The 11,812-nt window shown below is 35.7% G+C and overlaps 1 protein-coding gene across 1 annotated transcript; it reads left to right on the forward strand.

The window, feature by feature from the left end:
• Positions 1 to 2,211: 2,211 nt before the first annotated feature.
• Positions 2,212 to 2,978, forward strand: LOC118485572 (protein FAR1-RELATED SEQUENCE 6-like). The gene is made up of 3 exons (XM_035981801.1): positions 2,212 to 2,483; positions 2,650 to 2,845; positions 2,961 to 2,978. The coding sequence occupies exons 1-3, from the start codon at positions 2,308 to 2,310 to the stop codon at positions 2,976 to 2,978; spliced, it is 390 nt and encodes a 129-aa protein (XP_035837694.1). The 5' UTR covers positions 2,212 to 2,307.
• The last annotated feature ends 8,834 nt before the right edge of the window (positions 2,979 to 11,812 follow it).

Consider the following 11,812-nt stretch of genomic DNA (forward strand, 5'->3'; position numbering starts at 1 on the left):
CCAGTTAGTTTTTTCAGTTAAATTTGGTTATATGCTTTGCATATGAGGGCATTTTTGTCAATTCAAAGGTAAGTTCAACGGCAGATTTATAGCTCAAAGCTTCTGCAACCTTTGAATTGACAAAAATGCCCTTATGTGCAAAGCACATAACCAAATTTAACTGAAAAAACTAACTGGGTTAGGCCTAAAGGACAAAACGTGTATGATATGAAAACATAAGGAACAAAACTCATCACTTTTGAACATAAAGGACAACGCCTGAAAATGGGTATAAAGATAAAAGACAATCATTGAAATTCACTCCAAAAATTATGTCGAAACGTAAATCAACTTGAGTTTATATCGACACGTAAATAAAAATAAAGACGTAAAACTCGGTTAAAAAGTATTTAGAAAGTTAAGGGGTCGTAAGAGTCAATACTGAAAGTTAAAGGTTAAAAGTAAAAAGAAAGAAAACCAAAAAAAGATAAAAAAAAGTTAAAGTATTTAAAAAGTTAAGAGGTCGTAAGAGTCAATACTGAAAGTTAAAGGTTAAAAGTAAAAAGAAATAAAACAAAAAAAAGGAAAACAAAAGTACTGTATCACTGTAGACGTAAAACTCGGTTAAAAAGTATTTAGAAAATTAAGGGGTCGTAAGAGTCAATACTGAAAGTTAAAGGTTAAAAGTAAAAAGAAAAAAAACTAAAAATTGAAAAAAAAGTTAAAGTATTTAGAAAGCTAAAGGGTCGTAAGAGTCAATACTGAAAGTTAAAGGTTAAAAGTAAAAAGAAAGAAAACCAAAAAAAGAAAAAAAAGTTACAAAGTTAAATTATTTAGAAAACTAAGAGGTCGTAAAAGTTAATACTGAAAGTTAAAGGTTAAAAATAAAAAGAAAGAAACAAAAAAAGAAAATAAAAGTTACTGTAACACTGCTACAGTGAAACCAACTTGTTCTTTAATATTATTATTATAGATAAAGAGTATGGTACAAATATGGTTATCGTACATTACATACGCTATATTTTGAGCCATATACGTGTCCTGATTCATTTTCGGTTTAATAAGGTTAAATCAGACAATTAACCTAATCATCAGAGGGCAAATTCGTCTCTTCATTCATTCAGCGAGAAGTTCGTTACACTGATATCCCGGTAATTATTATTCAAATCAGTTTCAAATTTTCCATAATTTTCAATTGGCAGTTTTCGTTCTTCTGTGTTAGGGTTACATTCAATTTGTTTATTTCGATGGATCCACAGAGTAGCACTTGACGAACAGATGTTGATTTTGAAGAAAATCGACCGATCGGTGATCATGCTCAATTATCTGCTTATCAGAGAGTTTCGATTGAGGATGTTTTAAATCCGCGACCTGCAAATCCAATTCCAATTTCAAGTACAAGTCATGCAAACGAGTGTTCTAATGGTAATTATATTTATTCAGTTATCTAAATTGTTCGTATAGTTGTTTTTTGTTTAATCGTAGCAATGTTTGTTTGTTGTTGCTTTTTTTTTGACGGTTGAATGTTGATTATACTTTGTATTGAAAGCAACATGCAGAAATTTCGCATGTTATTACTCTAACAATTCACATTTGATTTTATTTTTTTATGCATTTTCGCATGTTATTGTATAATAAATCGCATATGTAATTCAGATTAATCAATATTATCATTTAGCATGCTTTGATCATACATTTCGCATGTGTTTTTTTATGACGTTTTATGTTTCTGATTTTGATTCATGTAGATGAAAGGGTTTACACTCCGGAGGTTTAAGCATCAGCTACACCTGTTGTTGGAATGCAATTTATCTCTATTGAACAAGTATATGCGTTTTATCAATCATATGCTAAGTTAGCTGGGTTTTCTATTCGGAAAGGTGGTGAAGTATACAGTGGTAGTATAATCAAAACTAAGTATTTTATTTGTTCTAAAGAGGGACATAAGCCTCTGTGTATTGATGATCATTCGAAGTCAAAAATGTAATTCAAAACAAGGAACAGGGGGACTATTAGGACTGGATGCAAAGCTCAACTTATGATTTGCACTGTGGATGGTAGATTATATACAGTAAAGAGATTTGTTGATGGCCATAATCATAAGTTTGTATGTCAAAATGATATTCACATGCTGCCAGCTTACAGACAATTGTTAGATGTCCAGGAGGAGATGGTATGGGAACTAGGCACTTTAAACCTTGGTCCTGTAAAGCTTTCCATATAATGAGGAAACGTTATGGTGGTTTTGAGAACGTTGGTGCCACGGTTGATGATTGCAAAAATTTTAGGAAGCGAATTAATAGCTATATAGGAGAATATGATGCTGATATGGTGATTAATAGGATGACTGACAAAAAACAGTATTTAGCTGATTATTCGTTTGAATATTCTGTTGATGATGGCAAACGGTTAACTGGTTTGTTCTGGGCTGATGGTTTATGCAAGCTTAACTATATGGAATTTGGGGATGTGATATCGTTCGATGCAACTTTCAAGACAAACAGGTAAGTGTTTCAAGACAAACATGTTTGTTACTGATTTTCGCATGTTTGTTTGCTAATGAGCGTTCAATATCGCATGTGTAGACAACAGAGTGGTGTTGAATATATCGCATGCTATACTTCTGGTTTCGCATATGATTCATAAACGTGATTCGCATGTGTTGTTCAGGTACAAGATGGTGTTTGTTCCGTTCACTGGCATTGACAACCACTGTCGAAATGTAACAGTCTTAGCTGGGTTGTTGGCATCAGAGAGTATTGAATCATATAAATGGCTTCTGAATTCATTTTTAAAGTCATTTGGTCAGCAGCCAAATGTTGTAGTAACGGATCAAGACCCTGCTATGAAACAGGCTATTGAGGAGGTTTTCCCTATTAGCAGACACAGATTGTGTATTTGGCACATAATGAAAAAAGTGGCAGATAAGGTATAGCATGCAATATTTTTGTGTTTTGTTGGTGTTATTTTTTTTATTATAGTTTTTTGTTATAGGCTGATATACAAAGCATTTATTGTTATAGGTTGGACACGAGTTGTGCAATAATGATGAGTTTAAAAGGAGGATGTGCGACATTGTTTGGACTGATTCGATTGAGCCCGAAGAATTCGAGAGACAGTGGAAGTTGGTGATGATTGAGTTCGGTCTTACTGAAAACAAATGGATTGATGATATGTTTGGGATGAGATCCATGTGGATTCCGGCTTTTTACCGGCACGAGCCAATGTCAGGTCTTATGAGAACAACTTCAAGATCAGAGAGTGAGAACCCTTTTTTTTGCCAGGTTGCTAATTCACAACTCACACTCGTAGAGTTTATGAATCATTTTGATGGTGCAATGGATGTACAAAGGTTCAATCATAGAAAAAATGATCATATTTCAAGATGTACTGAGCCAGCTGATTGGAGTCAAACTACCTTGGAAAAAAGATGCTGCTAAGATCTACACCAGGTCTATATTTTTTGATCAGCAATTAGAGATTCATGGAACAATTTCCGAATATTTGCCGATGGACACCAAAGTTGAAGGTCCACGTATCAGAATATTGTTGAAGGACTTTAAAGCACATGGAGATGGTTTATTGGAGGTATTTTACATGTTTTTTTAGACATGCGAATTTGTTACATTACACATGCGATTTTATTTTATTCATTTACATAATTTTTTAGACATGCGAAATTGTTATGTTTCACATGCGATTTTAATTTTATTCACATACATGATTTTTTAGACATGCGAAATTGTTATTTTATACATGTGATTTTAAATTTTATTATTATTATTATTTTTTTTGGTTATTGCTAGGTGTGGTTCAAGAATCTTGAAAATGATGTAACTGCACAGTGTAGCTGTTTGCGTTTTGAGCAATATGGGCTGCTATGCAAACACATATATTTTCTTTTCAAGATGTTTGGTGTTAAAGAAATTCCAAACAAATATGTTACGAAGAGATGGACGAAGGATGTGGTGCCCAATGAGTTAAATGTGAAGTACAATCTAAATATTGGTGGTAAGAATGTGCAACACAAGGCTAAACGGATTGCTCGTGAAATCATCCACACAGGGGAGTATTTGGTTAGTAATTTGATTTCCGACCTTGATCAACTTGTCTTAGTGAGGGATCAAATGATGCATCTTAAAGAGAGAGTTGATCAGAGTCACATAACCAAGCAACTTGATCCAAAATTTGACCGATTTTCAAAGTTGATTGGTTATCAACAACCAGTAACTAATGCTCCCCCTACTGTCCGTGTGCCGGCTGGTATAAGAAACAAAGGCCGCGGCTCGCATAGAAGGATTAAATCTAAGAAGGAACATATGATCAGCCGCAAAGGGAAAAGGTCAAGGACATGTAGCGTATGCAATGAAAAAGGTCATGACATTCGGACTTGCGGCGAGCTTAAAGCCAAACAACAAGGTAAACAGGGAAAAAAGAAGATGAAGGGTGTCCAGATTGAAAAATGTTGGGAGAGACAAAGACAATGAGGTTGAAGACGATGAAGAGGAAGAAGACTTTGAAGATTACAGTAGTGATGATGAATCTGAAGAAGAAGATCAGTGGGAAGAGGTGTCTGAAGATGACCAGGATGAGTAGGTTTTTATAAATGCACATGCGAATTATACTAAACACATGTGATTTTATATTCATCTGTTTATATCATTTTATCATGCGATTTAGAGTTTAAAACATGCGATTTCTATAAGCTACAGTGTATAATCATTCGTACATGCGATTTCACTTTTATTACATGCGATATATGAGTTATCTTTTTGTTTTGTTATGTGACAATGATGGCTATATCATTCATGCGATTTAATATCTTATATAGCAAACATAATATGTGTTCAAAACATGTACCAAAAAATATAATATTAGTTATTGTCTAACACAGCCCCAACCACAAAACGATTAAAAATAGATTTTAGTTACTTGGAGCAAATATTTTGTCTCGTTCAGAAGAGCTAAACTCCATCTTCTCCTTCACAGTGTTCAGAGCATCTGTCAGGAAAGAGAAGGCTAAGTCATCAGCTTGAGATTGCCCTTTTATGTGATCCAAAGCTCTGTCTTTGAAGCTTGATGGTGGTTCTTGAAGTAGCTGTTCCCATACATCTTGATTTTTCTTGATTTGTTCAAGAATTTTTCCCTGCATATCAAGAACCAGATGAGAAGAGGTGACATCAGTGCTTATTTCTGTCAACGTTCTAGTTGACAATAGCTCTTTGATAGCAATGTTTTTTATTTTTTCTGATTCTTCAGATGCCATTTTTTGTTGGTTTGTTTGTTGTGTGTCTTTATTTCGTATTATATATCTTAATATGGAAGGTAGTTATATCTAGGTTTTTATATTAATATGGTAAATTTGTTATATAGGTAGGGTGGTAAAGTTCAGTAGTATTTATTGTAAAATTCATCATTACATGTCAAATTATAGTCACAACGTTAATAAATTATGTTTTTTTTATATATAAAATAATACTATTTTTAGTTTTTAAGATTGGTAGTTTGTTTTTTTTTTGCATTTTTATTACAAATTATTTTTTAAAGTTTTTTTGCAGTGTTTTTATTCAAAATCGCACTTGATTCGAAAGAAATTCGCAAACTGTAAGAAACCAACATATAAATATCTTTTTTTTTCTGATATCGCATGTGTAAAATATTGAAATCGCACACTATATGAAAATTCAAAGAGTTCTTAACTTTTTTTTGAAATCGCATGTGCATTATCATGAATTCGCAAACTATATGAAATCTCATAGAATACTTAACTTTTTACTGAAATCGCATGTGCATGTCATGAATTCGCAAACTATATGAAATCGCATTGCATTGTCCATGAAATCACAAACTATATGAAATTTCAAAGAATTCTTTTTTTATTGAAATCGCATTTGCATTGTCCATGATTTCGCACATTATTTCACATTCTGCATCATCTTCTTCGATAGTCAGTCCATCCAGAATTTCTAAATTCATCAGAAGTTCATTTTCACAGAAGAATTTGGTGAATAGGAATCGATCGATTTGGTGAATAGGAATCGATCGATTTTTGATTAATTGTTATAATTTCGTTTTTGGTTTTGATTTAGGATCTTACGTTATGATTTTTGAGGTTTTGTTTGCCGTTTATCAGGTGTTTTGATCTTAAATTTGACGATTTTAACCTTGGCGGTTTCATTTTTATTAATCCTAATTTGATAAATTTAATAGAAAAACACGCTGTTTAAGAGAGATGATCCGACAGTTGTGGATGAAGCGTACATAATGTATGATTAGGTTATTTGTATGATAACCAGCCTCTATTATTATAATTATAATATAATAACCAATATTGCCCAAAATTGAATTCCTTTCATAATGTTTCGCAATCTTGACCAATGATGCTTCTACACATGGTTGAATTGAATTTTGAAACAAAGAAGTAAGAACTAAAAAGACGCCATGTTGCTTTCTTTTAACTATTTTAATTGTAGCCCACATTATTTAGTCCTAATAATCAATGACTCAAAATTTATTTCATGCAATCCTCATAGATTTTCTGAAAAAAATATATATAATAGTGATCGCAAATTGTGGCACAAGGGTTGTTATATAAGAAATAAAAAATATTTAAATAATGTGTTACAACATTTTTTTTTTATTCTATTTTGTAAAGAAATAAAAATTCTGTATAGGAATTAATAAAATAAGGATGTGACAATGGTAAGTTGCTTGTAAGATCAAAGGGTATGGGGGTCGTCCCATCCCGTCCAGGTCCGTCTCCGGCGTCGCACACTGCCCCCCGGTGGGTCGTCGCATCCTCGGCGGCTACTACAAGACGGAGGCGACGTGGCGGTTGGTTGGCTGAGTTTTCATTTGGTGGGCCCTCTCTGTCTCTCTCCCTTAGTAATATATTGATTTTTTTTTTATTAAAAGTGGGTAGTCCTCCACACCCTTGGGTAGTTCCCAAGGGAATAGTCCTTCTCCTGTGATGACGTGACGCCTACGTAACGGGTGGTCTCTAAAGAGACTATCCATTCCATACCCTAAGTTCTAAGTGTACGTGATTTATTTTATGTGGCATATAAGCAAGCCGAAACATGTTGACTCTTGTCTTGTTGTCATTGGTTAGATGCGTATTATAGGAGACTAAATGAGGGGTTTCTTGGGCAGATTTTGATTGTCAGGCTACTCGGTATGGGGATGTCCCCGAGACGTCTTGGTCCGGCGCCGAAGGGCACACCGTGCCGCCTCCCCCCCCCCCACGTCCCGTCGCCAACGTCCGACTTCCAACGTTTAGGACGCGCACAAACAGACAAAAAATTGTGGGGACCGATGTGCATTTGACCGTTTGAAAAAAAAAAATTAAATTCAGAATTTATATTATTTAAAAACAAATGGTCATAATTCAAAAAATACCCCATTTCACTTCCATTTTTATAAATACTCACCCATTTAACCCTTTTTTTCATAACTTTTCACTCTCTACCAATCCATTCTCTCTCACATTTTATTACCACTCTTCCCTTTTTATAAAAAACTCTTCATATTTTGTACCATTTTTTACCCGCTACCACCCCATCTCTCGCTAAAAAATTATCATGCTTCACCCATTTCTTCCATTTCTTCAATTTCTTCTATGTCTTCATCGTCTTCGTCTGCGTGGTATTCATCATCTTCGAAAGAGGATGCTATTATGCACAACATGCTTATGAATGCGGCTCAGGTGTTCATGGCGGCTGATGAAAGGTCGTCCCAACGGCTAACTAGATGAGCAAAATATAACCGAGACCAAGAAGGTATTTTACTTTTTTTCCTTATGTTTTATATAGATTTGAAAATGTATTTTTTAATTAATTTCATTTATGTTTTGTTTTAAATTTATAGCCGGCCACGATAAACTAGTAGCCGATTATTTTGCCGACAAACCCGTGTACCCAGCCGAGATTTTTCGACGTCGTTTCCGCATGAGTCGTCCACTGTTTTTACGTATTGCAGGCGACATGGCCCAGTCTGATCCGTTTTTTACATTGCGAAACGACGCTAGGGGGCAAAGGGGTTTCAGTAATTTACAAAAATTTACATCGGCCATTCGCTAACTTGCGTACGGTTACGCACCCGATGCATTAGACGAGTATATTAGGATGTCTGAAAGAACCGCACGTCGATGTTTGCACAAGTTTTGCAAATGGGTTGTCAAATTGTATAGCAAGCAATACCTGCGGAAACCGAACGCAAACGACGTTCAAAAATTATATCAAGCACACGAACAGAGACATGGTTTCCCAGGAATGCTCGGGAGCATTGATTGCATGCACTGACAGTGGTAGAACTGCCCAGTTGCATGGCAAGGTCAGTATACTAGGGGAGATCAGGGACATCCGACTATCATTCTAGAGGCTCTTGCGTTACAGGATCTCTGGATAGGGCATGCTTTTTTTTGGTCTACCTGGTTCCCTCAATGACCTTAACATCATATACCAGTCACAGATATTTGAGGATGTAGTGGCGGGTACAGGTCCAGACACAAGCTTTACGGTTTCAGGGGTGGAGTACAGGCGAGGTTACTACCTAGCCGATGGGATTTACCCAACGTACTCGACAATCGTTAAAACTATCCCGCACCCGACCGACGACAAAAGAAAAAAGTTTGCGAAGTTTCAAGAGGGTGCAAGAAAAGATATTGAACGGGCTTTTGGTGTTCTACAAAAAAAAATGGCACATCATTTCACATCCAGCACGTTCGCAAACACCAAAGAGGTTACGGCACATTATGTACGCTTGTATCATCCTTCATAACATGATCATTGAAGACGAAGGGAGAGCGATATGCGAGTACGACGAAAACGCGTCTACTGGAAATTCTGTTCCAGTTAGTGAGGAACAACAAGATTTGAACGCCTTCGCTCTACGTAACAAGTACACACATCACAACTTACAAGCGGACTTGGTGGAGTACATTTGGAACAACGCTCAAAACGAACCCGACCACCACATGGAAGACGAAGACTAGTAGCTTATTTTAATATGTTAGGATATTTTTAAGTTTATTTTTTTTACTTTATTTTTTTAAGTTTATGTTTTTTTTTTAAATTTATTTCTTTAAGTTTAATTTTTTTAAGTTTATGTAATGTTTTTTAATATAATGAAAATATTTTGTTACTTTATTTGGTAAATGTTAAATAAAAGTTGAAGATTAAAAAAAAATAAAAAAACATAAAAGTGGTGGAGGACTATGACTAGGACCATCCTCCCATGCCCTCTAGTTTTGGAGGATGATCCATCCTTGGGAGGACTATGACGTGTCGCCTACATAGCGGATCATCCTCCAAGGATGGACCATCACCATACCTTGTAGTCTCATTATACAAGGGGGGAGGAACCTGATGTCGAGAAGCAAATGGGGTTTAAGGTTTTTAGTATGTTTTGTTTGGTTTTTATTTTTGTTTGTTTGAGTGATCCAGTGTAAATGACTTAATTATTGTCACTTTTGACACACATTATAACATTTCTTTTAAGAGTAAATTACATTTTTAGCCCCCGTGGTTATATCACTTTTACTATATTAGTCCAAAATAAGAATTTTTAACATATCTGCCCCATGGTCTCTATAACTAACCATTTTGGCCCCTAAGTCTAACCATTTTGGCCCCAATGGTCTCTATAACTAACCATTTTGGCCCCCATGGTTAGTTATAGAGACCATGAGGGCAGATATGTTAAAAATTCTTATTTTGGCGAATATAGTAAAAGTGATATAACCACATGGGACAAAAACGTAATTTACTCTTCTTTTAATAATATATAGAGGAAATTTTAGACTAACATACATTCTTCATTTTTCTTATCTTAATGACGATTCTAACAAAACTTTTTTCTTAAAACATACAAAAACTCGATACCTTTTACTCTAGTTTCTAGATCGTTTCTTCTCTTCACTCACATCATTCACACTTAGGGTGAACGGGGTGGGTGCGAGGTAAGAGCGGAGGGGGATGTGACAATCCGAGATTTCAAGGTCCTTCCTTTAGGCGATACTTGTTTTACAATTCGGTTTTCATGGTTAGTTTTGAGTTGTAACTTGTACATGATTAGTATCTAATTGAACAATTGTGGTGTGTGGTTGTTTATTGAATAAGTTAGGGATTGCTTATGATTCATAACCCCACAATTAAGGTTCTTTGCCGGCAGTCCTTCGTCAAACAAAATCTCATGACGAAGTATGGTATTCGTCATCAATGGTGCGATGAACTTTGACTCTTCATCGAGACGGTTCTTCGTCGAAGGGCATTCTTCGCCAAAACGGGCCTCCCACCCAGGTGCTTTAAGGCCCAACTCATGCGCAACAAATGTGTACTCGTATACATTCGTTTTCTCATAACATTAGTAACCCTAATCTCCTTTCAAACTCACACAAGCGACGACAGTTTTCGAACGCGATAAACCTTTCTCCTTCGAAGCCCTTCCTTCGTAGCGATTCGAGTATTTGCAGTATATCTCGAGGTTAGTGTAATATAATAACTCTAAGTTAACTTGGTCTCTTGTTGTTGTTTGGTTTCGATTCTGTGATCTGAGGGCTTGATGATCTTGTGTTGTTAAAGTTCTGTGAATGATAATCTGAATTCATGAGTAATGCTTGGTAACTAGGGCCTTAATGACAAGTGCGACTTTATCTGATTAATATGAACCGAGGATCGTACAATGTAATGATTCGATGATTATTGTGTAGTACGATTATAACTACTATAATGATATTAATTAATTGATTGAATTATTGAATGATTAACGTGCACACGATTAGGCGACACAAAACAATGATGATTGATAATTGGTATGTTTGGTGATTGTGGTAATTAGAGTTCTAGAGCATGATTAGGAGATGTTGTTTGATCCGACTTAGGAACTGTTAACTCATTAGAAACGGTTATCGTTTGGAATTAAGGAATTGTAATCATCTGCACTGCATGGCGACGAAGTTCGTCCCCGACGAAGAATCTGGGTCGACGAAGGTTGGATCTTCGTCGACTGAAATGTGACGAACCACATGATCTTTCGTCGACTCTCCCATGACGAAGGTTATTCTTCGTCCACTAGAGTTCGACGAACCTCTCTTTGATCCTTCGTCGCATATATGAAATGACGGGTTATGTAATTTATGATGTTGACACTGGTGTGTGTTACATGGTTATAATATTAACTGGAAATGAAGGTTTTCACTCGACAAATGTGAACAACAAGTCATCTGTTGAATGTTATCATATAGTATGCATATGAGTTGTGGACTTGTGTGGGATTGAGTAACTATTTTGTGAAATATGGCGATCCTTACTGCGTGAATGAACTGTGAAAATGTGTGGTTTAATTTGTTATGCAACTGACTTCATTTGGTAAACCACGGTAGGGTTGGTTGATTAACTGGAAAGGGTAACTAACTATACCGAGAAAATCTAAGGTGAGTTCACTACTCTTCTTTTCCAAGCATGCGTTCTGGGGAGGGACATCTGGTAAACGTTCCGGGGAGGAATGTCAGGTAATTGGGTTTGACTGGAATGTTAAACCTGGGATGTTGGTTAATACACTCAATTCTATCATTAAGTCCCATCATATACCGATTGGTTGCCGTGGAGGCAACGGGGTTATTAGTTGATAGCGCTATTAGGTTTGACACCCTCACATCGTACCGGGGAGGACGGTCGTGAACTAATTACCTTAACCACTTGACCAATGTTTGATAGAGCATTGGGGTTTAGGCAAATAATCTGGAGCCATCTGCGGTAATCGAGTTAATAACAACACCAATCTCTGAAATGTTTTAAACTCATATCTAGTAACTAAACGTGTTAACAAACTTTGA

The sequence above is a fragment of the Helianthus annuus genome, chromosome 13, assembly GCF_002127325.2.
Source record: "Helianthus annuus cultivar XRQ/B chromosome 13, HanXRQr2.0-SUNRISE, whole genome shotgun sequence".
In the NCBI taxonomy this organism is placed as follows: domain Eukaryota; kingdom Viridiplantae; phylum Streptophyta; class Magnoliopsida; order Asterales; family Asteraceae; genus Helianthus; species Helianthus annuus.